Source organism: Rhamphochromis longiceps, linkage group LG9 (genome assembly GCF_057381845.1).
Source record: "Rhamphochromis longiceps isolate RC_006_pf linkage group LG9, R_longiceps_female_GT1.1, whole genome shotgun sequence".
NCBI classification, from domain to species: Eukaryota; Metazoa; Chordata; class Actinopteri; order Cichliformes; family Cichlidae; genus Rhamphochromis; species Rhamphochromis longiceps.
In genome coordinates, this window is record NC_140565.1 from 20,630,796 (window position 1) to 20,658,674 (window position 27,879).

General features: G+C 41.2%; 1 protein-coding gene and 1 long non-coding RNA gene across 5 annotated transcripts; one reads left to right on the forward strand and one right to left on the reverse strand.

Annotated features, from left to right (window-relative positions):
* Window positions 1-5: 5 nt before the first annotated feature.
* Window positions 6-27,795, reverse strand: drd3 (dopamine receptor D3). Of its 4 annotated transcripts, none has more exons than XM_085418757.1 (8): window positions 26,475-27,795; window positions 24,240-24,572; window positions 18,263-18,375; window positions 13,267-13,403; window positions 9,311-9,504; window positions 5,661-5,726; window positions 2,772-3,138; window positions 6-1,094 (listed from the first exon to the last, which is right to left on the reverse strand). In XM_085418757.1, exons 2-8 carry the CDS (start codon window positions 24,528-24,530, stop codon window positions 817-819), a joined length of 1,446 nt encoding a protein of 481 aa, XP_085274883.1. In that variant the 5' UTR covers window positions 24,531-24,572; window positions 26,475-27,795; the 3' UTR covers window positions 6-816. The 4 variants fall into 4 exon arrangements, with proteins under 4 accessions (XP_085274883.1, XP_085274882.1, XP_085274885.1 ...); XM_085418756.1 differs by having other exon boundaries at window positions 2,772-3,141; XM_085418759.1 differs by having other exon boundaries at window positions 812-1,155.
* LOC146662241 (uncharacterized) lies at window positions 16,468-17,866 on the forward strand. Its single transcript, XR_014913330.1, has 2 exons — window positions 16,468-17,027; window positions 17,618-17,866. It is a non-coding gene; the product is annotated as an uncharacterized LOC146662241 (long non-coding RNA).
* Window positions 27,796-27,879: the final 84 nt, after the last annotated feature.

The following is a 27,879-nucleotide window of genomic DNA, read 5'->3' on the forward strand; positions in this document are numbered from 1 at the left end:
AAATGTTTCATCTATTTTTTTTTAATTTTATTGACAACATAATGCAGTAAATATTCAGTTGCGCAGCCAATCAGAGCAGCCAAGCAGGCAGCTCTGATGAAGTCATAGGGAGGGTTGCGGATAAATAGACAGTCGCTTTAAAAAACAAACAAACAAACAAACAAAAAAACTGAATGTCTCCACTCTGCATCACATTAAAACATCACACATTTCTAATGAATGGATGAATCCACACTGAGCACAATGTCTCCAGACCAGGACAATCTTCAAGGACCGGCGTGATGACAGAGAGCTGAGAGGAGTTAGTCCACACAGTGCGGTGGCATTTGCCCCCAGACAACTGAGGCCTGCATCTTTGCGATCAATTTTTCAGCTTTAAGGATCCTTTTTTTTTTTTTTTTTACCCCAGAGCCTTCACAGCTACATCGAATTGAAAGAGCGTGAGCGGAGCACACGAGTACCATCAATTAGTCAACACATTACGTTAGCAGCAGGCTTCTGAACGAAGCGGCCTGCAGCTCTACAGTCAGTTTTTCAGTCTCTCACACTTCCATCAATCTGAAAGTACTGAATGGATGAAGCGTGCCAATGAGCAGTACACATAATGCACAACCCACATCCACAAGAAAGCCCAAAGCTTGTGCTATAAATAAGACTGTATGCATGTTTAAGTGTCATTTGAGGAGTCATACTGTTCAAATACAATCCCAGCCATGTCGAGAAATGAAAGCTTTAGCCCTCGTCGGAGTCCGAAAAGTAAACTTCCATCTGTATTTGCATTTATTGTACCCTGCAGTGTTTGTCCATTTCTGTGCTTCACCTTGGTGCCGCTGTGTAACTTATGCAGCACACAAAGCATGCACCTCTCTGGCCACTGTTTACTAAATGCTCCGCGCCGGACTTGTAGCGCGGGTGCGCAGCCTCATTTCCATTTAAATTTCCTGACGTGGCTCCTTCCTCAGCAGCTGAGGATCTTGATGAAGGCCCGTCTGAACTCGATGTTGAAGGTGGTGTAGATAACAGGGTTGAGGGCGCTGTTGACATACCCGAGCCAGGTGAAAGCACTGTAAAGTTCAGGAGGCACGTAGCATGTCCTGCAGTGAGTGTTCAGAATGTGAGTCACAAAGAAAGGCAGCCAGCAGATGAGAAACACCCCTGGAGCGGGCAGACAGCAGAGAGGTATGGAGAAAGGACAAAACGGAATTGAAGGTGTACGCCGGACAGAGTGGTGGGTATAGTAATAACATTTAAAATAAAAAGGAAGAGAAAAGGAGAGAAAGAAAACAGAATTCGTGTTAATCATGGTCACAGCACATGCTGGCTAAAACCTCCCTCAAACAGTTGTTGTGCCTGAAAATGAACAAATAAATGAATGAAATGAATGAAATGAAATGTTATCTACCAAAGCCTTCTTAACAACCCTATAATAACTACACTGGGTTGAAACCTGCATCTGCAGGAACAGTAATGGTTTGTTCACAACAAACACAAAGCGAGGTTACGCTTTGTGACGCAGATTTACGATAACAATTTAAATTTATTTCCCTCTTTGCACAGATGGGTGGGCACGGTGGCGGTTAGCACCACTACCTCGCAGCAACAAGGTCCTTGCTTTAACGCCCTCATCACCCGGGGCCTTTCTATGTGGAGTTTGCATATTCTCCATGTGCCTCGGTTGGTTTCCTCCAGGTACTCCAGCTTCCTCCCAAAGTCCAAAGATATGCATGTTGGCCATAGATATGAGCTGCATAAATGTGGCGTGCAGTCTAAAGTGCTTTGATTTGTCATTAAATGAAAAAGTGGAATATAAAACCCAGTCCATTTGCACTTTCTATGCAGTTAAGCTGCATTAAAGTGTCCCTTCATGTTTGGTGTGAACACAAAGTAGTGTTTCTCTGACAGTTTTGAAAAAAAAAGAAGAATAAAATAAAATAAAGAACGGATTAAGCCCTACTTTTGTCTGCTCTAACGTAAGCTTCAAATGTTACAGTGTCTAACTACATAGTTTACCACCTGCAGATAAATACAGACATGGATAAATCTTCCACTATTGCCCTGTTGCTAGTGAGCAGACCTATGAGGACACTTTTAATGGGCCAATTAGACCAGTTTTAACCTGTGGTTTGTGCGGTAGTCATATTGAAGTCTTACCCATCAGCGGCCATCAGGATACATTTTATTGTGTATAAACAAGACTGTAAATGCTGCATTGTAGCTTGAGCAATCATTAAATTCAAGCGCTATAATTGGTGTCTTGACATTGCGGTAAAGTTGTGGTCAGTTTGGATGAAAAAGCAAGGCTGGGATTGTCTTCTGTGCATGCGCCACTGGCTTTCACTGACATCAGTGTAATGTAATCGGGCACCTCTGATTACATTTTGTCAGTGAGATCTATGCTGTGTCAGAGCTAACTGGACCAGGCCTAAATAAGCAACCTGGCTGATAATTGGAGCGTGTGAAAGCTGTGTCAGGAGCTACAGTGTGTGCGTTGTCTGGGCCGACACAGTGAACCCGAGGCCTGACATTTCAGCTTGATTTATTGTAGTATAGATAAGAAAAATATGCAGGAAATGCACACAGTGAGAAAAAAACGTGTTGGTACTGTCGTGGGTATATGTGGCAGAAGAGTTAATCCTACAAATGTGAAAGAAGTCGAAGCAGAATAAGCAACTCGGTCATATATCGCCTCTCTAAAAGCTGCCTGTGTTATAGAGTGTGTTACTGTGACATTTACACTTTCATTTCCTCAGCTTATCTCAGTCTCCACTCACCGAGCACAATGGCCAGCATCTGAGTGGCTTTTTTCTCCCTCGCGTGCATGCTCCTGAATCGGGGATTGCTGATGTGAGACATCGGCCGCAGTGATGTGTGCGTCTGCCCGTTGGACAGATCTTTCACCTCACAGCTCATCCTGACAGGAGGACGTTGGATCTGGCTGTTCTCGTCGGGGTCCCGTTCCCCCCGCTCCTCCTCTACATCCATCTCGGTGCGGCCACACGAGGCATGGCTGATGCTACAGTAGTTCTGCATGTCCACCGGGGGCAGCACTGAGTTCTCCACCGGCCCAGTCTTTGGGCGTTTGCCCCACAGGCATCCTGAGAGCAGGTTAGGCTTGGAAGGACCCGAGGGTTCTTCACTCTGCTGACACGAGACACGACACAGTTATTGACAGCTTGAAATCAATAAAGGCTTAATGCTGGGTTGGTGTGCTGGACGTATCAGGACAACAGTTTCGAGCCTGAAATTAATTTTTCAAGTGCTTCCACACCAATGCTTCCAACAGACAAACTGATGTGATTTTTCAAGGGGTTTACATACTGTCACCGGTCCCTTTTTCAGGGACACCGAAACAGCTGAACTGCTCCTTAATGTAAATATTGAATCAGCCAGTCACATGACTACAACTGCTTTAGAGGATGGAGACATGGCCAAAACAAACCTGCTGAACTTCAAAGTGAGCATCGCGGGTGATTAAAGTTACTTTGTGTAACAGTTCCTGGTGAAACTGGACATTTGTTTCATGGATGTGTTTTCAGCACCTCATTGAGTCTATTCCACTATTAATTAAGGAAGCTTTAAAGGCAAAAAGGAGTCCATGACAATATTAGCAAGGTGTATTTTAGATTATGTGATGTTTTATTGTGTGACTGGCACCAGGGAATTGAGAAAAGACATTTATTAACTCTGTGCTTTTTACAAATTTGGATTTAATTGTGTGATGGAAACTTTGCTAAATAAAACAATAATTAATTTATCTTATTATGGCCACAACGATTCCTAAATTTTGAACAATTTGAACAATTCCACAGCAGAATAGTAACAGTAAATAACCAGACATCCTAATAGTGTGTTCACAGATAGGAGGGCACGCTGCGGTACATTCAAGACCAGTAAAGACGCATGTAGGAGATCAGAGACAAACCAAAATCATATAAAATGGAATAAAAACAAGCGGTCACCTCAGCAGATGGATCTACAGATTTTATGCCAGATGCACTCCCCGACACAACCCTCCCATTTATCTGTACTTGGGACCAGCTGCCAGAGTGCAGTATGACCCTGATGCTGGGTTTGTGTCTTCTCCCAGGATCAAGCTGGGGATATTTTACATGTAAGGCAAATGTGCTAACCACTGCACCACAGAGCCACTAGTATCTGAGCATCAGCTGGCAGACAAAGTTTCCATCTGGTGAACATATTCAACCATTTATTTGCAACAGAGACAGATGAAACAAAACCAGCTAGGCAGGATGAAGGCTCAGTGGTTAGCACTGTAGCCAGACAGCAAGAGGGCCTGGTTTGTCCTGCCATTGAGATATATATTAATACTTCTTATCTCATTCTAGGACACTGTTGTAAAGGAGATTTTTCATCACAAAAGTTTCACTACCTGGTTTAAAAAAGGATTAAAAAAAGACATTTTCCTCTGTAGAGGGTAAAAACCAAAACAGAGGTTAAAGATCCACAATAAACACCCCCAAGCAGCAGATGGCTGCCCCTCCCTGAGCCTGGATAGGCCAGAGATTTCTTCCTGTTTAAAGGCAGTTTTCCTTCCCACTGTCACCAAGTGATTGCTCTAATTTATTGAATGGCTTTCTCTTGTAGGGTCTTTATCTTACAATATACAGTGCTTTGGGGTGACTGCTGTTGGGATTTGGTGCTATATAAATCAAACTGAATTGAAATACAAGTTTAAACGTTTCCGTGTGCCTGCTGAATGCCTAAATATCTATTTGTTTGCTTCACCTGTCTTGACTAAGGTGACTATGTGCCAATTTTGTGTTTTCAGCTTGTGTTGCCACCCCAGAGTATTGAAAACAACATTATTCCGGTTTTAATGTTTAAATTAAGTCATCACACTTCACTGCTCTACCTTCTATTTCCCCTCACCCCTCGTAATATCTATTGAGAAATTGCCTTTAGCTTATCCTCCTTAACCTCATGCGGAAAATATGTGGAGCTGAGAGCTGGGCTGCTCTGCTAAGCCAACAAAGTGGCAAATAAGACTCAGAAAAATGTAAAGTTATGGTCAATACATATCTGAAGGGCTCTTCAGATGGACTAAAAGTGTGCCCGACTCCAAGTTCAATAGTTGACATTCAGCACACGCCAGGAAATCCTGCTACATTTTAGGAGCTGTTTCATTTATCTCTTGTGCCAGCAATTACTTTAACTTTCCAAACCTGTGACAAATTCAATCTCAATTTTCCCTCTCCAGCAATAACACGTTTTTAAGCACTGTACAATTTGCAGTAAGACCACAAACATGAATTTGCATGATATTCTCAGCCCATCGCGCTTTTTTATTTCGTTGCTGATATGAATCCTCTGCCGTTGAATGCTGTGTGAATTTTGCAGGTGCTGAATTTTGCAAGTGCATCTCACGCAGTCTTTGCTGAGCCACGCTTCACAATCACAATTCCTGGCTCCTTCTGTGACCCCCCCAGGCTGCGACCACACAGCCAAATGAGAAAAAAAATCGAATTTATCTGAATACGTCATAGAGACACCGAGATGAAAAGCTAAAATTCATGCAACCACATTACAAAACTCCAACACAGTCAATATAAGTTACCTAAGCATTAAACAGTGATATATAAGTTAAAAAACAAAAGTAGAGCAATAGAAAAAAATAAAATCTGGTTTAACATAACACCCACCACTTTAATCCTTATAGGTGACAAGTCGTGCTTCGCCTTTGGAGTCTCTTCTTGCAGACAGGTCTCCTACGGGGATCAGAGGAAAGTTCAACAGAGAAAATGGTTTCCAGAGAAATGAACAAAACCCCGTCACCTCAACCCCATCAGTCCACAAGTGGAACATATTTGTGCTGTTCACTTCAAACTCATTGATCCATCTCTTTTCATCTCCAGAATGCTTTCATTAAAATTCAACCAATTCTCATTGAGCGTCCCCGACGCGGACTAAAAATCAAAAGAATTAGGATTTACGCCTGTTGTGCCTTCAGTCACTCCCTCCCGAGCCGAACGCTGTGCAGTCCAATTAAAGCTTGCTGCGAAAATAGAGATAGGTGCCTTTGAAACACACAAAAAAGACATACTCCTCCTTCATAGGAAACGTTTATTCTCTTGACTCAGTAAGAGTCCTATTATCTTGTTTAAAAACATCATTCCACCGTAGTTCTCTCAACCTGAACCCCTGCAGAGCTGGCATCTTACAGCTGGAGGCCTCCACTCCTGGATGAGATTCCAAAATGGGACTGCACTGTTATCTAGTGTAAAAACGGAGGGAACAAAGGGAAACAAAGGGTGCAATGAACACAGCCAGAATACTCAGGAAGCTTCTAGGTGTGGCAAAGCTATTCAAGTCACTGGGTTGACTTGTCTTTTTATAGACCATATTTTAATAATAGGGTGCAGATGTATTAAACGTGACCTAATGTATCCTTGCCTGTGGTTATTGACATCCATCATCTGCATGATAGATGTAACTGGGACACGATTGAAAAACTGACAGCTTGTTGAGAGAAAGAAATTGTCTCATAATAGAGATTAAAGAACAATGTGACCCTTGTGCCGACATTATTATTATGAGGACTAAAATATAACTTAAGCTTGCTTTGTTTGTCAGATCCATCCATCCATCCATCCATCCAATTTTACTTGAATAAAGGTCACATGACCCCATCAGCGCACATTAATCAAAGTAAAACATTTTCACTGAAGTTACTTTAACTTCTTATTAATTCTCAGCTGGTTTTGCTATGCAACAAAACATGGAAATGTCCACATGTGTCAACAATGATGTCTATTTGCAGTCCTGTGAAAAACTAAATAGACCCTCACTGTCTTTATAGAAATTAAGCAGCAGCCAGGTGATGCTAATCAAATGCACTTGATTAAAGTGTTCCTCTATAAAAGCAGGGGTAGTGATAAGCTGATGGTGTGGTGAAAACATGATCTTACAATCTTCCTAGGAGTGGACATCCAACCATATTTCCCATTCAAGCTCAAGACCAACATGTCAGGCTCTATAGGCCTCAGTTAGCTTATTAAACCTTAAAGGTCATCACAGTGCAATTAGAAAATGACTAAACCGGTATGGGTTGTTTGGAAGAATTGCCAGGAAAAAGTCTTCAAAAAGAACACGCGGCAGAGCTTAGCTTTGCAAATTTGCATCTAAACAAACCACAAAACATCTGGAGCGATCTCCTTTGGATAGATGACGCCAAATTGGAGATGTTGGGTCATAATGCAAAGTGCCAAATTTGGTGAAAAAAACCACCATACGCCAACTGTCAAGCACGGTGGTGGCGGGACGATGATTTGTCTTGTTTTGCAGACACAGACCAGGGCACCTTACAATCATTGAGTCATCTATGAGCTCCTCTGTATACCAAAGTATTCTAGAGTCAAATGTGAGGGCATCTGTCTAACAGCTGTGCAGCAGGACAATGATCCCAAGCACAGGAGCAAACCCACAACAGAGTGGCTGAAAAAGAAGAATCAAAGTGTTGTAATTGCAGAGTCAAAATCCAGACCTCAACCTGATTGAAATGCAGTGGTGGGACCTTAAGAGAGCTGTAAAGAAATGAATGTCTGGAAATGAAGTGGAGCAACATCGTAAGGCAGAATGGGCCAAAACTCCTTGACAATGACACAAGAGACTGATAAAAGCATTGTCATGGTCCCTGTGCCTCCCCGGCCAGCCCAGTGTGGCCACAAGTGTTTGTTGTTTTACTCTCTCTGCTTCCCTCGCCTTGCTCTCTCTCTCTCTCTCCTACCTGTCTGCGTGGGCGGAGCTCTGATTGGGCTCTCGCCCTTGGCCCACGCACCTGCAGCTGATCTCCGGTGATTTGCAGCTCTTCTTAGGTCAGGGGCTCTGAGCTACTCGTTGCTGGAATATTGAGTAACTCTCGTTAGTATTGCCTGGCTTCATTGCGATTCTGTTGTTCCCGTGCTTGCCTTCGACTTACCCTCGTCTGTGTTAATAGGTTTACCTGGATCAGCCCTTTTGTGACCCCTGGACCCCGTGAGTGTGAGTGGGCAGCTTGTGTGGAGATTGTTTGGACAAGGAGCGGAGCAAGTGCGAAGAAGTGTGTTTCCCCAGTGTACATAGCGCACCAGTGTGATTAATAAAGTATTGTTGAACCGTGCTTTCTCAGTCTGCGCCTGAGTCCGTTCCACCTCCGTGACAGTCATAGAGAAAAGCAACACCTCAAGTTATTGCTACTAAAGGTGGTTTCACAAACTACTGAATCATTGAAGTACTTGGATTTTTACAGCACTTCAGGGAGTCCAGTGAAAACCTTTTTTCTGACTGTCAACAAATAATTATGCATTTTTTTTGTTTTTGTTTATTTACTTTTTCATTCAGATTTTTTTAATATATTCAGCATATCATAATATAATATTCAGCATATCAGAAGAAGACACCTTTTCCCGGGCACTTTTACAGTATTTCTGGCAGCGGTTTTCTTGTTGATCACTTTGTCTACATTTTGTACTCTAAAATTAAACAATTATTAGAGTCTAATAGAGTTTTTTCCCCCCCTGTGCACACCGGGAATCTATCTAATTGTAAAAGGGTCCAAAATAAAGGTGAGTTGTAATTCATTATCAGTGCATAAAATTGGTGAATGCAAATAAGTGAGTGAGACAGAATCTGAGAAAGATGAATTTGCTGTGAGGAAAATACACTTACAATAAATCAGGAGCTAAATAACAGTTTTTCAGAAATGGAGCACAGTGAATGTGAAAGGTGTTATAATAGTATAATAACTGGTCTAGCTGCCCAGTTATTATTTTTGACATCTTAGGTTTGATATATGAAAGAAAAATAAAAAGAAAGGATGATGTGTTTATTTTGCCCTCAGCAAAAATAATTCGGGCACCACCGTGGCCCCTTTATACTCTGACGTCTGTCAGAATATCTGTTCTTTAATGTGACATTTATAGAATAATTAAATGATTTTGTGGAAGCAGGAACACGTAGACCAGAGAAGCGGAATCCCTCACAACCCCATTGGCAAATCACACCCTGGTCAGATGATTATTAAATCATTATAACAGCACATCTACAGTTCTAAACATCATGAGCTCATTATAAAAGAGTCAAGGCAATCTCAGTGTAAGTAATCAAGTGAATCTTATTGTTATTCATAAATGTTTGGAAGATTTTGTGGCTTTTTATGACAAGGTCAAAAACTTCTTCATGATGACCCCCAAAGCTGCTCCTCTAAATAGATTTTTAGAATCAATAGATAATTATTGTTAAACTAACTATCTCATAAAGCATCTTTTACTATACCGTGCACCACTAAAAAAACTAATAATGGAAACCGACTCACCACAGACGGTGGGGTGGAGCCTGGCTGCACCTTCCCACTGGCCTGTCCAAAAGTGATCCTCTTCCGCCTCATCCTGAGGAAGATGTAGATGCGGATGTAAACCAGCAGAGTGACAATAAACGGCAAATAGAAGGACACCACAGAAGAGTAGATCACAAAGTCAGGGTTGGAGATGGAGCACACCAAAGGGTCGTCTGCAATAAAAGGAAAATATCATTATGGAAAACAGCCTTAAAATTATAGGATAATAAAAGAGACAAACATCATCATTTAAAGCTGGCTCTCTGACCCCAGAGTATGCTGTCAATCTTGAAAATAGCCTTGATCGTTTGTCCTCTTTTCATATAATGCCTATATATCGAACACATGCTATACCCCAACAGAGATCACTGCACGATAGAGACATAACTGATCTGACAAGAACTGAGCAATAAATTCAGGATAAGAGACCACTTCATATAATAAAGGCTGACAAATTCCTCATCCAAAATCATGTCACACAGAGAGTGGGATGAAGGATGGATAGATACAATCTATTTGGTGCCACTCTCCAAACTACCTTCAGCTGCTAGACTCAGAGTACTGATTATTTCTTTTTTGTTTGGGAACAAAACAGATTTGTCTGTTTGAGCTGATCCGTGTCAGTCGATTACTTCAAAAGAAAGACGAAGGATTTCAGACCTAACAGGACCCCCCCCCACCCCACCCCGGTCTCCGCCCCTGAGTGGTCAGATTCCTGCAATAAACAGCCGTTGTTTCACTCTGGCTATAGGTAGACTAAACTTAGTGCTTGCACGTCTGTGATTTGCTTTACATTGTGTTTCACTAATGGTCTTAATTGTGTGTGTTCACTCATGCATCTGTGTTGCTGCTGGCTATTGAAATTAAAATAGCTGCTGGTGACATTGTTCATATTTCGTTATTTAGCTTCAAACTATATGTGATTTGGCTTTACAGCACATCTTCAGTGTTGGAAAACACAAATGATTTTTAACAATAAACAAGCATCTGTTTTCCACTTGACGTAACCTCATCCAATCAGACTGCAATGCAAACAATATTTTGAAAGGACAAAAGAAATATTTGCTTTACTTTTCTTGTTAACTAGAAAAATGTGTGACAGAGCAAACAAAGTTGCAAAGTTTTTTCTTTGAAGGACTTCCTACAATAATTAAAAACAACAAAAGAACAAAAATAAAAACCAACCATAAAAGGAGCACGGATCATGAATAAATCAATACAAAAATCTAAAAGGATCAAAAGCAAAGAAGACAGGGATAAATAAACAAGTATTAAATATATAAAACAGCCACTTACCAAAGATACAAAAAAGGCCTCCAATGAAACAGTGTATTAAGAGGAGGTTTAATGGACATAAATGATTCAATCAATCAAGTGCAATCTTTGAAGTAGAGAAGAAAGTGTTGAAATAAGAAAGTGATTTCAGTGACTTTGATTGTGGCGTGGTATTGCAGAAAGTGCTGATCTGCTGTGCTAGTGTACTACCATCTCTAGGGTTTCCTGAGAATGGGCCGAAAAAGAGAAAATATCAGTGAGCTGCAGTTCTCAGGGTGAAAATGCCTTGTTTATCCCAGAGGTCAGAGGAGAATGGCCAGACTGCTTTGAGTTGATAGCAAGGCAACAGTAACTCAAATAATTGCTCATATAACTGCGGCAGATGGCCGCCCCTCCCTGAACCTGCTGTGCTGGAGGTGTCATCCTGTTAAAAGGGAGTTTTTCCTTCCCTCTGTTGCCAAAGCACTTACTCACAGGGGGTCATATGATTGTTAGGGTTTTCTCTGTTGTATTGTTGTAGGGTCTACCACACAATATAAAGCGCCTTGAGACGACAATTCACATCGGGTCACCAAAATTGAACAGCAGAAGATTTGAAAAATGTTGCCTGCTCTGATGAGTTTCAACCACCTGAAAGCATCCAAACAATGGTGGTGTAATATTCTTGTCCCATTTTTATTTATTTATTTATTTTACCAAATATCGATTCATATGTACTCCACATTCACCAGATCTCAATCTCTCCAGTAGAGCACCTTTGGGATTTGCTCGAACAGGAGTTTGACATCATGGATGTGATGCCGAATCTGAATCTGTGCCATGATGACTTAAAGCACTTCTGAAGGCAGAAGGAGGAACCAACCCAGTACTAGCAATGTGTAACTAATGAAGAAGCAAGTGAGTGTGTCAGTGAGCACCCAGGCATGATCGGGGTTAATGAGTGCTTATAGTAATTTAGAACATGTCTAATTAATGCTTTAATAGCAACATTTTAAAATGAGGAAAATAGCAAGCGGCAATTTATTGTAAGTGTAATTTTAACTGGAAGAAGTAAAAATATGAAATTTAAAGGCATCTATGACCTAATCAGGGGCAGACAGAAATGCACACAAGCACATGAGTGACAAATAAGGCTCAGCATAAAAACAACTGTCTATCCAACAGGCAGATAGAAATTTGGGGGCTGATGATTTAAAGTTTTGACAATAAAGAAGGCTCTATGTGAAAATCCAGTGTTGAGTGCACAAAGGTAAACAGAACCACTTTTGCAAATATCAGGAAAAAGTCCACAATTTATTCTGGACAAGCCAACAAACTTGCTAACGTGCCATCTCTGCATCTTCTCAGGGGAAAGCATTTTGAACTATAATCATCATTCACTCCAAAGGACATAACAGTGGAGCCATTTTTGGCCTCATGACAGTGTTTGGCTCCATGTTCCTTGAGCGGATAGCTGTTTTATGCTCTGAAATTCATTGTGTGAATGCTCTCTTTGTTTGCTCAATATAAGCTTGTCTATTTCAGAGGCAGGGCTGTAGCAGATGTAATGCCACGCTACAACACATTTGTAAACAAGCAATAAGCAACCCAAATCAAAAATGATGTAGTGTTAAAAAGCAAAAGACTCTCTGTCCTACCTGGTTTCACTGACAGTGAATGCCTCGAGTATAAAACTATAGGTTTTCTGACCACGATTGTGTATGAAAGTGGATACTTGGATGAGCTGAATACTTCAGATGCTGAGTTCAAGATTTTATGTTCTACTTGCAGACAAGAATGAGGGGATTTTTGTTCCTGCACTGATCCCACAATAGAGTAAAACGCTGTTAGAATAAATACAGAACAGCATAGAAAAGTATCTGTATAAAAACACATGCAAAATAAAAAATAGCCCTACTGTGCACAGTACAGGAATCACTGCACATCCTGCTGTGTCTTTTGGTCATGCATACTTATCAACCTCACCTAATGCTCCCGTTGCACTGTAACAGGAGAAAACCCACCATCAACACTGCATCCACCCTCTGCACCTCCCTCCTGTTGTAATCTCCTTGCTACACTACAATCCTCCCTCGCTCTTCTTCTCCTTAGTCAGGCTTCTACACCTGTAAAATGTTCATCTGAGCAGATTCACCATCTGTTGATGGTAAACGCTCTTACTTGTGCAAGTAACAACATCCAAATGAGAAAAGCTGTAACGCTGGGTTTTATTAATAACCAACAGCAGCAGTTGTGGCATTGCAGTGAATCTTCCACTTGTTGGTTTATAAATTTACTTATTTTTTAACAGGAAATATTGTAGCTGTCAGAAATTGCACAAAATCTCAAACTCTGTGAAAACGCTGCAAATGTGTGACATGAATGGTCATTTTCTCTGTGATTACATCCTCACAACATGACAGGAATACTGCATTAGACTCTGCTTCCCTGATCTGCCCACATCCTTCAGATTCGACATGCTTCAGCTCTTAATGCCATTAATATCATTTGCTGTTACTTTCACAGACTTGACAAAACTCAGACGACACATGAAATGTTTACAGCACTTGAGTTACTCGCCACGGCCATCCTAAATGCTAAGAACACTAAACTTTAATTCTAAATTACGTAATTAACGTTAACCAGAAAACAAGCCAAAGTCGAAATGTTGCTGAGCTGACCTGTGGTGTTGAATCCAAACAACAGGGGGCAGGACACCGCGAAGGCCAAGACCCACACGGTAGCAATCATGACAAACACTCTTTTTCTGGAGCGATGAGTGGTGTTGTACAAGACGGGCATCACTACTGCCGTATACCTGCAGACACAGACAAGGATTAGAGTTTGCTTTGCAGACGTATTTGTACAGAGGACAGGTGGTGACATTTGAATGAAGGAAAAAGTGCTGATGCGGTCCTGCAAAAGGGAATAATTAGAGGGAGAAAAAGAATGTTGGGCTTTGGGGATGCCAAGAAATGCAATGCAGAGAAAAAGTGGATGGTATAAAGACCAACAATGGGAAGGCGTACCAGGCACTATTATTTAGAAACAAATGGGTATTCAGCAGTAACTCTAGTGAGGCTTTGATTTAAGAGTTAATCAGCACACTATATGCCAAGAGTGTATAATGAGCCCGGAAAAACTGTCCAGCAATAGCCTAGAAGAAGCTGCAATTATGCTGGAACCCAACCCAAAATAGATGTGATGTAATGTTGTTTAGAGCCAGACAACTGCCATGATTGTTTATCCTCATCAGGCTAATTACTCCTGTTCTTCTCTGGGCAAAATGCAGAGTGAAACCCGGAGCCAAACGCGGACATCCACTAAAAATATTCTTCCCACGCTGCTTCCCTTTGCCTTTAACCTCCTGCCACGGCGCTGCTGGGTTAGAATAAATGCAAAGATTTAAAAAAAAATTAAGGAAAAGAAAGGAAAAAAGTTGAATGATAAAAAAAATTATAGGCAACCTTTATTGATCAAGCGCTGCTTTACGTTACACCTTTAGTTTCATCAACTCTTAAAATCACCACTCAAAGCACGACTTAAACTGTAAGTACTTTCACCGGGACAATTCTCCTTGAAGTTTCACGGTAGAACTTGGGTTATCGCGTATTTACGCTGCTTCTGAAGAGCCGTTGAAAGCTGACAAATCCTCTGTTTTCAAAGAGATCAATGCGATAAACTAACGGCGCTGCTGCGAAGGTAAAAATGATCTCAGTGACACGCAATGTCCCAGGGGCTTTGCATTAATTTAGAAGCACACAAACATCTGATGCTGCAGAGGTGCTTTTGACTTCTGTATTAAACAGGAAGAAGAGCAGCGTTCAGGACGACTTCATTGCTCAGGTGCAAATTATGAAACATCCAAAAGAATCAAGCAGTCCAACAAATAAAAGAAGGGTTTCAGGATATCTAATTTGCTAATTTAATTGTGAAGACAGCCCCATAAAGTATTTAACCAGTTGGATTCGTACAAAAAAATGATGTCAGGAAAGTTTTACAGGATACAATCGCTGCCAGATTAACATGTTTATATGCTCTGGAATTGGGGCCACTGCCCTGTTTTGGCCTCAGAGCTCCATGGCATTTCTGTTGTGCCATGTTGCCTCATTAAACCCGGATTCTCATTGTTGGTTTTGTTGTTTATTAATTCATTTATAATGATTTCTTGGCCACTTCTGACAGGAGACACATTTCATGAACACAGCATTGACATAGCAAGATTTATTTATTTTTTGCTGTTGTTCTGGATTTTGGATTCAGGGTTATGAGTTTTAGGTTTTTTTTAGATTCTTGTTTTCTATTTCGTGTGCTGTTTTCATTGTTCTTTTGCTTTTGGACTTGAGTTATTTCTGAAGTCTAACTAGTGTTTGTTTAGCTCAGTGCAGTTTCAACTGCACCTGCAGTTCAATAGAATTCGTTACTATCTACCTCGAGCATTTGCATTATTTGCATTTGCATTGTTATTATTCTTTACACTCGACGCTTCATTATGGAAGTTTGGTTATTTATATCTGATTATTTCATTGTTAATAAACCAAGAACCAGTAGCAAGTGTCTTTGGAATAGTGAACAAGTGACAAACTCTCACGATAAGCTCTCTAAGTGATCGAAGCTGCAGATGTCTCTGTAGGTTTTTGACTAGAAGAAACTCCCACCACACTGTGAGCATTTTCTCGCTGGCATTATAAAAATATCACTACTAAAATTAAGTGTAGGAATGTTATATTTTACTTTTTATAACCTCCACCAAGGGGGTTGTGGGATTGGTTTTTTTAATGTTTATATTTTGTCCAATTTACTCAAAAAAAAAAAAATTCTGAACAGATTTGCATTGACGTTTTGGGCCCTGGCCCAACTTAGAAGTGATTCACTTTTGGAGTCGATCCAAAGGAGGACTCTTTGGAAGTAGTCTTCACCACTGTGAGGTAGGGCCGTTTCCCATTATATCCTCACAAATGCTTATCATATTGATGTAACAAAAATTGGCAGATATCGTTTTGATGTTCTTGAGGAAATCTAAGCTGGAGCCAGAGATCCTTCGTCCAGGGACTCGCTTTGTGGAGGGAGTTCTCAGCTCTGGAGGAAATGTGGTCTTTGACGGCTCTTGCTTGGACAGAGATTCTTGTTGATATGTGGCCACCACTCTGGTTTCACGTTTCCTCCTTATCTGGCAGAGTGGTTCAGATCTGCTCGTTTGTTGGGTCTTTTTCTGTGGAGTTGGCATGTTCATCCTGTGCCCATGTGAGTTTTCTCTAGCAGCTTTCTTCCATGGTCCGAATACATCCATGTTAATTTATTGGCAATTCTAAGTTAGCTGTAGCTGTATCTTAGGCAATGATGCAATATAAAGTAATATAATGAGTAACAAATCAAGAGTAATAGCAATGTGTTAAAACCCCACAACAAATACTGCAGGAGAACCTTGTTTGTTATTGCGGCAAATGAATGTATTTGAAATAATACCAAAAACTCAGAGTCACACAAAGTGAAACTGGGACTTATAAAACATTTACTGTCATGAAAACTCATGAAAGCGCTCATTTTCCCCTGCAGTCGTATTCGCTGCAGAGAAAGGCAAACACTCCCTTCTCCATACAGGCTGAGCAAATATATCCCCCCGAGAGTTCTTATGCATCAGTGTATTCATCCTGTGCAGTTGAACCCCTGATGCCTGTGGGGTTCCAAGTTCAAAGACCCTTTAGAGATATTAAATGTTCACTTTGATACAAGAACAAAACCTACGCAAATAATGATGTAAACACCAGATGCTGCAGGAGAGGTTCGAGGTCCTCATGCTTGACATTTTCCTGTGCAATGGCACAAACATCTTCTCAGCAATTAGCCAAAAACCTAAAAACACCTAGCCTGCATGCACATGCTCACTCCTGTTACTTTCTCACTGTCTCTCGTTGTGAGAAACTTGCACGCTGAGATGCACACACAGACACACAACTATCAAGAAGATACGAGCAAGATGGGGAAAATATTTTAATCCTTCAGCGAGCTTTGAAATGTCTACGTGGCGAGGTGACGGAAAAAAAGTCTAACAGAGATGACATTTACACTGGAGATGTCATGGCAACATCTGTAGTCATACACAGCAAATTCAAAAGTGTTAAATTTTTTGGTGTTAATAGTCTCCTTGCAAAAGTAGAGTTAATTTTACTCTAAGCAGAGTCACATTCTTTTAATGTAACTCTGAGGTGTAAAATGATAGTAGTTAAAATCGAGTGTTAAAAATGAGTGTTTCTATTTCAAATCTGGAGGTGTTACAATGGAAACATTAACTCTTGACCTCTTAACTCTGAACTCCTACAGGGGCTATGACACCAACAGAGTAAATTCACAGACTCCGCCCCCAGCACGGCTCCAATCGAAGCTGAAGTGAAGCCGTTTCAGAACATTTTGCTCTACATATTTGAGTTGTTTGCCATGCTTGGTAAGTCATTTTTTCAAAGATTGTTTCAATTGTTATTAGCTTTTACTTCTGTGGCTCTTTGGAGTTGAGACAAAGCTGTGTGGAAGGCAGTAGCCATGTTGCTCGCTGATAGCATAATATTCTGTTTTAGCTAGCTGAAAGGTATTGTTTGCGGGCAAATACCACAGCCTTGAAAAAAAGCTTGCATGTGAATTTTCAGTCAAACTTTTGGTCAAATACACCTAAAACAATGTCTAGAATGTGAAATGTTGGTATAATGGTGCTACTTGAAGCCTGAAAACGATCGCCCATAAAAAAAAAAATAAAAAAACGAGCAAACAGCAGTAGCAGGCATCCTGACTGGGTTCTACGGTAGCATTTAGATCCCTCCAGAGTTTTGTGCGCACGGTTTAGGTAAAAATGAAAAAGGTTGAGGTTTTACATTTAGTTCAGTATTACCTGTTGCCTGTGTCCTTGTCTTTTGGGAAAATACTTTACACAAGTAATGGCTCAAAGAGGATTCCTTTTTTTTTTTACTGTGCTGCAATTGTTTACTGGATTATTTGTGCCGTTAATTAGTGTCAACTAATTTTTATTCAATCTCCACATAGGATATGCTTGTGAAGATGGAATATGGGGGAGAGCAGAAGTGCGTTGAAGTTCCACAAAGGGATGAATGAAGGACATGCATATTGTATTGAAGAAATAAGTGTTGAGAATGCTGTTATTTGCATTTACCATGTCAGACCTTTTGATAAACAAAATTCTAATGAAAGTGAGAACATGTACACTGTTACATCTTTCAGAAAATGTTTTGAAATTGTGGTGCACAGTTCAGAATAAATGTTTTTCAAAAACCATTGCATCTTTTTAGTAAATGTTTATTTCCAAAAGAAATGTCTAGAAGTTCAGAACAGTAAAATTCCCGCTTTTTAGAATGAATCAGAAGATAACTCTTACGTAGTTAAACTAAAATACTCTTTGAGAGTTAATATATAAACTCTTAACACCAAGTGTTAAATTATCAACTCCAGACAGATTTGGTGTTTAACACTAAATCAGAGTTAACGTACCAACTCTCCAAAAAGAGTTAAATTAACACTCTCTGGTGTGGACCCATATAGACACTTTAATAGTGTTGAAATCAAATCCGACAGTGTTAATTTGGACATGCTGGATTTGCTGTGTACATAGTAACTGCAGCAAAAAGATAAAGACACACACACACACACACACACACACACACTCGCACTCACCTGTCAATGCTGATAGCGCACAGGTTGAGAATACTGGCGGTGCACATCATCACATCCAGCGTGACAAAGACGTTACAGTAGAGGCGGCTGAAAAGCCAGGCTCCGCCGACCACCTGCAAAGGACAGACAGGCAGATTAACGACACTCACGTTTCCCCCTCCTTTTCTTCCCCTTCTTCACAGTCAAGTGTGAAGTGCAGCGCAGGTGACAAAAAGGTTTCGTGAAGAAGGGAAAAAAAGGGCACACAAGAGGCACTTTGGCCCAAATTACATAAAGAAAATCAAGTCTGAGCTGCCAGCATGAGTCACATATTAACCCTGACACACTACCGGGATATCACTTTGGTTTATTAATGTGTGTTTATGTTATGATATAGTGTTTCAGATTTGTAGCGAGGTAATCTGAAGTACTCAAGTGCAAAAAGTCCTGTTATTCCAGTGCTGTGATGAGTGGCATGGAAATAAGCCGAAGGAGGGTGCCCATCTAAATGCAAGGTTTAATTACACTGAAGGTGTTTGTCAGACTTTTTTTCACAAAGGGCATAAGCCTCCAGTTAACACACCAGTACTCCCACCTCTTCCTCCCCAGCAGAGTCTTACTCAAGTCGACAGGCTTTCATTTAGGCACTATAATACCTGGTAATAACTGTCTGACAGAGATAAATGGGATCCAAGCAGCATTGCCTCACTACTGAATCTCAAATCCAGCATGTGAATATATGCCTACCTACACAGAGAGGCAGCAGGCACACATGGGAATATGCACATACACATACAAGTATGTAAATAGGTAAAATTAGCTTCTTTTTGCTATTTTTTTTCTACACCAGAGGTGTTACACGTTCGAATTCAGAAAAATTTCACATGCCTAACCTGCTTAACCTAACATCGTCATAACCTTTTTCGACACGTGGAAATCCAAATTTCATCCCAAAGAAGGGATTCTGCCAACTTCACACACAAAAATCAGTTGCTTTCTGTTGAATAAAGTCTTCTCTCAGGAGGCTCGGGGGGAATTTTGGCAGGTCTCAGATAATTATCTAATGACGACGGCACAATGATGCCATTGTGGTTATGATTGCTACTAAGATAACAAAGTTTCAACACAAATTCTTCCACAAACTAAAGGTGTAAAAATTGAAGAACAGCTTTGCGTTGTGTACCAGTTTGAAACTACATACTGTTTCTCTTCAATTTGTAAGTATTTAGTGTGCTCACATGAGACACCGTTTCCTGGAAGTCAGTGTTTTCCACAGTTGTTGCTTGAAATACAACATTGCAATGCAGTGTTTTATGTACCAGCTTCATTGACAGTGAAAATCTTTATGCTTTCAGTAAAATGGAAGGAATTGGGCCTCATCATACTGAGTCATGAATGCCTGCATCTATTCAAGCAAATTGCTGTGGCACCTCTCTCATCTTGATTTTAAGCCCAAACACTAACCAAGAACTAGATGTTTAAAGAAATAAAGAACCTAGATGTCGGTGCTGTGCTTTTTTGGAAATCGAATTTCCCAGAGGAACCCACCCGAGGGATTAATAAAGTTCTATCTTATCTTATCTTATCTTAGATCATGCTTTAAATCTTTGTGGCCCCAATTAAATACATTTCCAATAAATAAGGGCTCTACACACATTATGTTCATGCATGTAAACAGCACTGCAACATAATGGAAGAGGACTCTAAATTATTTTAATAAGTGTGTGAGACCAATACAAAAAGTCAGGCAAATAAAGCCACCACCCAGGGAGAAGTAGAAATCATGTTTTGAACTATTGACCGTGAGCTTGATATGAATCTCCTGTTCCACCACATACTAAAGCTCTTTTATTGGATTGAGACCTGGTGACTGTGGAGGCCAGTTGAAGACAGTGAAGTCATGGTCATGTTCGAGAAACCAGTTTGTGATGATCTGAGCTTTGTGTAATAATATGTTATGCTGCTTAATGCTGCCATCAGAAGATGGGTACACTGTGGTCATAATGGCATGAACATGCTCAGCAACAATACTCAGGTAGGCTGTGGTAATGAAGTTATGCTGAATTGGCACAGAGTGGTCCAAAGTATGCCGAGAAAATATCCACCAAATATACACCAGCAGCACCCTGAACGGTTGATACAAGACAGGATGGATCCATGTCTTCATGTTGTTTAAGACAGATTCTGATCCTCCCATCTGAAATGTTGCAGCAGAAACTGAGATTCATCAGGCCAGCCAATGTTATGTTTTTCCAGTCAACTATTATCTCGCCTATTGATCCCACGTGAATTGTAGCTTCACTTTCACCTGGTGTGGTCTTCTGCTGCTGTAGTTCATCTGCTTCAAGGTTGGTAAACCTCAGGGATGGTCGTGTGTGAAGATCCCAGCAGATGAGCAGTTTCTGAGACACGAACCAACAACTATGCCACATTCAAAGTTACTTAAATTACTTTTCTTCCACATTCTAATGCTCAAACTTCAGCAGGTCGTCTTGACCATGTCTACGTACCTAAATGCTTTGAAAGTAATACATGTGATTGGCTGATTACATATTTGTACTAATGAGCAGCTGAACAGGTGTCATCGATTACAAGTCATCGATCCAGGGATGATGTTGTCATGTCTGTGTGCGGCAGGCAGTAATGGTGGACCCAAAGTGCAGACTCATGGAGGCAAAAAGGTGAACTCAAACACAGCATTACTGCAGGATGGCAAAAAATAACTGAACTGAAAATAAAAATAAACTAAACAAGGTATGCAGGCTGACAGACAGAACACACAGTAAGAGATGATGGAGATCACGACAGAGACCGAGGAAAACACAGGACTTAAATACACAGAGGGTGCAATTAGGGAATGGGAGATGGGAGGGAAACAGAGCTGGGACAAATCAGACCTCAAGAGACAAGGAAAACAAAACTAGAAACACTGACACGGACTTTCAAAGTAAAACAGGAAACATAACACAGAGCCCCAACAAGGGGATACAGGTGACAGGGGAGACAGAGGAACCATGAAGCAGAGACAGAAACCAGGAGACTAAGAATGCTAACATAGAAACCAAAATACTAGAAATATAAATAATGACAAAATCAAAGTTCAATAATAATAAAAAACTCAAAACACTGGGTCAACAACCCAGGTACCCTAACAGATTTGACTCGTAAAGTACTGTATGTTTTTTACTGAGAATGCACAAGCTAATTATAAGACTAGATCAGACGTTGGTAGTTCAATTCCTGACTGCTAATCTGCATGCCAAAGTTGCTCCGATGCATTCATTGGCGTGTCAATGTTAGATATAAAGGTGTATAAAAAGTGCTCGTGTGAATGAGGCAAGTCGTACAAAGCGCTCCAAGTGCTCGAGTATAAAAGTGCTATATATGAACCGGCTCATTTAACACCTGACTACCCTAAAAAGAGAATATAGCCTCCACTTTATAAATGGAGCCGTTTCTATACAGTCATGTTGCATATTTTTGGAGGCTGAGCGACATTGTTTAGGATGAAGTGCTAGACGTGAGCGCTCATTCATTACTGCCATTGCAACCACTTTGCTCAAGTACAAGTCATAGATCAGCTGCTCCATTCAAGGATAATATGACTTGCTCAAGGGCACATGATTGGCTCCCGCTAAGGACAGGAAGAGCGACGCTCACTGACTTTTCTCGTAAGAACACACCTGCTGAAGCTCACCAGCATCCCTCTACATCAGGTTAATCCGCAGACCTTCAGATTACAGCTCCCAGGGTGATGGTGCTTAGTCTTGGGAGCTGAAAGTCTTTACCTCTGATGCTGAATAAGTTTCTCCCCAGCCTTTTTTTAAAACAATATTCTTTTAAATTTACTCTAAAATAATGAATATTGGACTTTTGTGTCATATTATCTTTTAATAACCAGTTTTTACAGTGTTTAATAAACTTCCCTTTGAATCTGAAATGAGGAGATCCAACTCCAAATTTTAAAAAAAGTAGCACATGCTTTTACAACATAGCTGCTCGCTAGGAAGTTAAACCCATGACTGAACCCTGTCGAGGTTTATGGCGCCCTAAATTTACCTTTCAGAGGATGTAATCATCTTTAATTTGTCAACTTCTGCTCACTGGGTGTGTAATTACTTTTTTTTGGGTCGGTCTGCTGTTGAATCTTCTGCACTGCAGGAGAAAAAGCACTTTCTGCTGACACTGTGCAAAATTCTTGCACGAAAGGTTGGCTGCTTATTAAACACAACCGGACTTCAGGACTCATGTTGGCAAACACCTGTCCTGCAGGAACACTCTCTTTCTCTGCGAGCTTCAAGGAGGTTGTTCTATACACACCTATGAGCCTGCCTGAAGTAAATTTGCAGCGTTCAGTGACCTTAGTGAAGTGTGGTTGTCTGATGGTCATGTGCACCTGCATACTTAATGGAGCTGGTGAACAGCAAGTAACACGAAGGAAAGCGATAATTACCAGAAAAACTATGTTACACTAGTGAGTAATCTTCAAGTAGTAAATAAAAGTGAACAGAAACTATAAAAAGCTTTTTGCTGCGAAGGTTGGATAAGAATGAAATTCACAAGTTTGCAGAAGCCTCTTTATCATCTGCGGCTCAGCCAATTACAGAGCAGATGACGCCCTTATTTAATATTCAATATATCCTTAAGCAATTATGCATAATCTACATAAATACTGAATCACTATCTAAAATACTTTCATCATCATTACTGTCTTTGGATCACCCACACAGCTGTCACCATGTAATAAGCTCAAATGACCCTCATCCTTTCCCTCTTTGAGTTTAGCTTTTTTATTTTGTCTTCCACACAACTTTCCTCTGTTCTCTTCATAATCTCAACTCATTCACTCCTAAATAACGGTATTTTATCCCGTCTACATCCTCCATATTTCTAATCATGTCTTGCTTCCCCCCTGCTTCAGGGCTCTCCATGATTTATTTGCTGTTAGGCGGCACTTCTGCAGCTGTTAGTGGGAATATTGCAGGGTACTAATTATCAACAATTAATAAAAACAAACATCCATAAGCAGGCAAACATGCAATTAGGATTAAAAATGGTGTAATCCCAATAGGAATGGGAACTAGTTTGTTAGCAAGTGAAAAGAAATGATGAAACAGTGATAGCTGAGTGAAACACTTGCTTAAAATGAATGGTTGAAATAGTTAGAAAATGTACATGGATAAATAAAAATGAACTACCAAGGTGTAATTAGAAGGGGCAAAACGTTTGACCTTAACACTTTAGCTGGTTTCTGTTTGGCTGTAATTTCCTTTAAGGTCCGATTCTTCTAAAGCTTTTCTAATAAGAAGAAAATTAAATTGCTCTTTGGAAGTCCTGCTGTGGGTATCTGCATGTGCATCCATGAGATTTCAGCTCAAACTGGCGCTGAAAGCAAATATCAACTTCTGTTTCAAACCAATCCCAGCCACATGTTGAGGAGTATCTCAAAGACCAAACAGTGTATTTCTGTGGAAGGCCCTGCAGGCTGGCAAGAACACGTTGCATCAGAATTTGTCCAGCAGGGTAAGATCATCAGTGCAAAGACCTGTTGTAATATTATGGGGCAACTGAGTGAGAACACTGGGCACAAAATGACCTGAAATCTTCTTGTCTCATTTTGCCCCCTGCAACTCTGTGATGTTCTCTGGAATTCAGGTTAAAGAGTTGAAGTGCGGGCATGGTGGAGAAGAATAAGCGGAGAGCTGGAAGCGGTGTAGTACATCACAAGAAAATTCAAAGGGAAAAACAGACCAACGCAAATGAGTTCCATTTCTGTCAGATCCCACCTCAGCATGGATAAAAGTTTGATTCAGCTTCTGCTACTCTAAACATTAGCAGCAGGAATGAAACCTCTGCCAAACAGTGCAAAATATGACCATTCAACCTCCAAAATATGTAAAGAAAATCCTTCTATATGGATGTAATTACAATACATTTTTAAAACGCTATTGAAAAGAACATGCGTGAGATACTGAAGGATGTAAATGCAGACACTCACCTCCAGGTAGACAGCCCAGGGCATGACCAGAGAGGCCACGAGCAGGTCAGACACAGCCAGGCTCACCACCAGGTAGTTGGTGGTTGTCTGGAGGGAACGTTCCCTCAGCACGGCCAGACACACCAACACGTTCCCAAACACGATGGCTAGGATAAGCAGGGAGTACAGCATGGCATAGTAATTGCGCTCCCCTTCATCCTGCCATGGTGCCTCCAAGGTCTCATTCCTCTCATCCCATCTGAGGCGCTCTGACTCATTCCAGAGCCGCTCCGAGCTGCTAAACATCGCCATTGAGACGTCCCAGTGACATGGGAGGTGAGATGTTTGGCAGACCTGCCCAAAGAAAAGAGTATTGGAATAAACACACAACCTTCTGTTTCCTTTTGGATTCCCACACTTTAGTCATTAGGTGAATTTACCCATAGAAAGGCCTGCTGGAAAACAGATGCTGACTCCCAACACAAGTCAGATGCACTGATAAATGAAACGTAAGGAGATAAATCCCAGCAGTAACACTCTCTTTGCAGAGCATCGCTGCTTTTTGCTGGCACGAGAGTTTCATTTCTCCTGCTGAATAAAAAATGGGGGAGCGTATTGACGCCTCTTCACGATACGGCTCCATGGCTCCTATAGAGACAATCATCTCCATAAAGACTCAGCAGACAATGTATGCTTCGACTGTGCAATGCATTTATGATTGTTCCAGTCAGCCTTTCAAAAGCACTGCGATCGTTCCTGTAAATGGCATCTAAAACAACTGATAAAAACAGGAGCTATAAAACAGAGATGGTAGCTTTAATTAGGGCCTGGAAGAGAAGCCTTAAGCAGTGTCTGGAAGGTTAGTTCATCAGGGAGGGGTAATAAGTCTGTGCTGCCACCCTGAGAGGTCTGCTTGGCTCCGTGCTCCTTGCACTCAGCCCTTCTTCTCATTTATCATCAAACCTCCCTATCTGGCCCAAGTCCAGATATCAGCCCACTGTGGTAATACTCACACCTGTGTCTAGATGGTAAACATACTGATCCATCTAATCCAGCTTCCCCCATTCTTTCAGTGACAGAAAGAGGGAGAAAGACACAGAGAAAATCAGATCCTTTTTAGAACTGGCTCAGGAGGCTTTTAAAGATTTTCTCAGTCTATAATGCTACCAAGCTCTTCAATAGCTCCTGTATCGTATTATTGTCCACAGGAGAACCTGAAGAAGCAGGGGAAAGCCAGGCACCAATACCGATCACCTTGAAGTCTCCTCAGGGGAGTGCAGCAGTGGATTTATCACAGAATGAGGTGTGGCAGGTTGCAGGGATGCCAATCAAAAAATATTTGAGGAAAACCACATCTGTACACACACACACACACACACACACACACACACACACACACACACACACACACACACACACACACACACACAGTGTGTGTTCAGTCTGAACAGGAGCACAAGGTCGCATATTGCTCTGCTGAAGGGTTTGTTTATACTTGTAACAAGTGCTAATTGGACCTGATTGCCCTGTGCACACTTTTGTTTTACGACCTCGCTTTAATGTTAACCGCTTATTCCGGCCTCTCACTGCTCCTATCCAGGGGTCTGACCTCTCATAAGTGCCTGTGAAGTAGGCATCTAACAGACCCTTCAATGCACATGCATGGTGGCATCGCATCTGACTCAGCGGACATGCTCTGAAGTCACAGTGAAGCCTGCACAGTGGCGGGGATCGTGACGGTGTTTAACTTTATGCTTTTTCGTAAAGACAGTTATGTTAACCCAATAATACCGTAAACTGCGCATAGACTAAGGGGTGGGCTGCTGCCACAGCAGACTTGGCTGACACCCTGTCAAGGATCCCCCCCAGTCTAGCTGTGCGTAATAAATTCATTTTGGTAGCTGGAATTTATTACAAATACCTGCCAAGTTCATCTTATTACTCGATCGTCAAACATTTATCGCAGAATTCAGTTAAAGCCCATAATTGCAGCGCCCTATCGTGCGTCGAAATCAGCTTTCTGCAAAGGTTGAGGTCAGTTGTGGTCCAGTCACACACATGAATGGCCCAATTAGGGACAAAAATGATTGTGCCACATGATCAGTTATCCAAGTAAATGCGCAATCAAACTGTTAAACGAGCAGCGGATGAGGATTTAGCTGGAGAGACAACACATAAAACATTTCAATTAATAATACATTACTGCTTTTTCTTTTAAAAACCCCAAACAAAAAGTACGCACACACGCTTACATACCTGTTAGTGTTTCGCAGTGAAGAATTCATCGGATGCCATCGAGGAAAAGCATCATCCGTGCTGAGTTAAAAGTTGCCCGGTCGTTGCGTCCAGCCCTGCGAGGCGAGCGGGAGGAGCCGGGGAAGCGCTCGGTGACATTGCGCACGGGCGAATGTGGATGTTGAGAGCTCACAGATGAAGCTCCAATCTCGCTCGCTCACTTCATTTACCCCCCACCGGCTCTCGGTGGCTATGAGGCTTTCTACGGTGAGCTTTCTGCGGCCACACCGGAGTTGTTGTGGCTACATCAGGTGTGCTTAGTGACGCCGTGGCTAATTATTACGAGAGGGGGGCGCGGAACATGTTTTAATCTGAGGATAAAATGATTGCGTGTCAGTGCTATGATAGAAGTTTTTGTATATCTGCGTTGTGAGTTAGAATCCCCTCCCTCATCAGTATGACCCTGACACAGTCTCGCAGTCTGGGTCGTGCTTTGCTGGAAGTGATATTGGAATAAAAATAGCCAGATGCTGGCCTCATAAAACAACTAAATGAAAGACCTGTGGGGCATTAGGCCAACCTGGGTGCTTAAAAACATGTGTAAACCATTGCGCCATTATCTTTATGGGCCACTTTATAACCCTGCGACATAAGAAATACCAAAAAGAAAAAAGAAACTCTATGCAGATAAAGAATACCAGGAGCTTTTTGCCTTATATCTCTCTGCTCTCATCCAATGCGTCCCCCCCATCCTCTCTCTGTCTACATGACATTTTAAGATAAGAGGAATCAGTACTGCACGAGCCCCTACAGCGCGCACCAAATAAGTGGGATCTGGAAGAAACAACACGAGGGTGCCATTTTTCCCATTCATGTACACATTCCAGCTTGCAAAGAAGGAAGAAAAAAAAAAAACCGGAGAAAATTCAGTTAAAGTCCTGTGAGGGAGGTTTAGCACAACAGCCGTTTTGGAGACAAATAAAGGCCACGTGGTTTACATTTCCAGAATTAAAAAAAATTCAAAACAGAGCCATGTAGTCGACTTTATTACAAAGCCTTGTTAGAGTTCATTTAAAAAAGCAGCGAGCAGCAGGAAGTTAATGGCCTGTCCTGTGTAACTGCAGCCGCTGACAAACAATCGCCCACTGATCATTTTTCACCCTGAACCACCTGTCAGTTTGTGTTTTAACTCATGTAAAAGTGCCTAAATGTCCTTGGTGCCCACTGGAAATCTGACCCATCCTTCTTGTCTGCAGAAGCTTTCTGGCATATATATATATATATATATATATATATATATATATATATATATATATATATATATATATATATATATATATATATATAATATCAGCGCAGACTAATACCACTGTGAAGGTCAGTCCTTATAGGGCATGGTACAATAATAAAAAGAACAGTGTTGGAG

Bases quoted from the DNA above. Each gene is read 5' to 3' on its own strand.
- drd3 (XM_085418756.1), bottom strand. From the start codon at position 24,530: ATGGCGATGTTTAGCAGCTCGGAGCGGCTCTGGAATGAGTCAGAGCGC. The intron at 18,376-24,239 runs GTGAGTGTCTGC...TGTCCTTTGCAG, and splicing joins CCTGGGCTGTCTACCTGGAG to GTGGTCGGCGGAGCCTGGCT. The intron at 3,142-5,660 runs GTGGGTGTTATG...GTCTCGTGTCAG, and splicing joins CACCTATAAGGATTAAAGTG to CAGAGTGAAGAACCCTCGGG.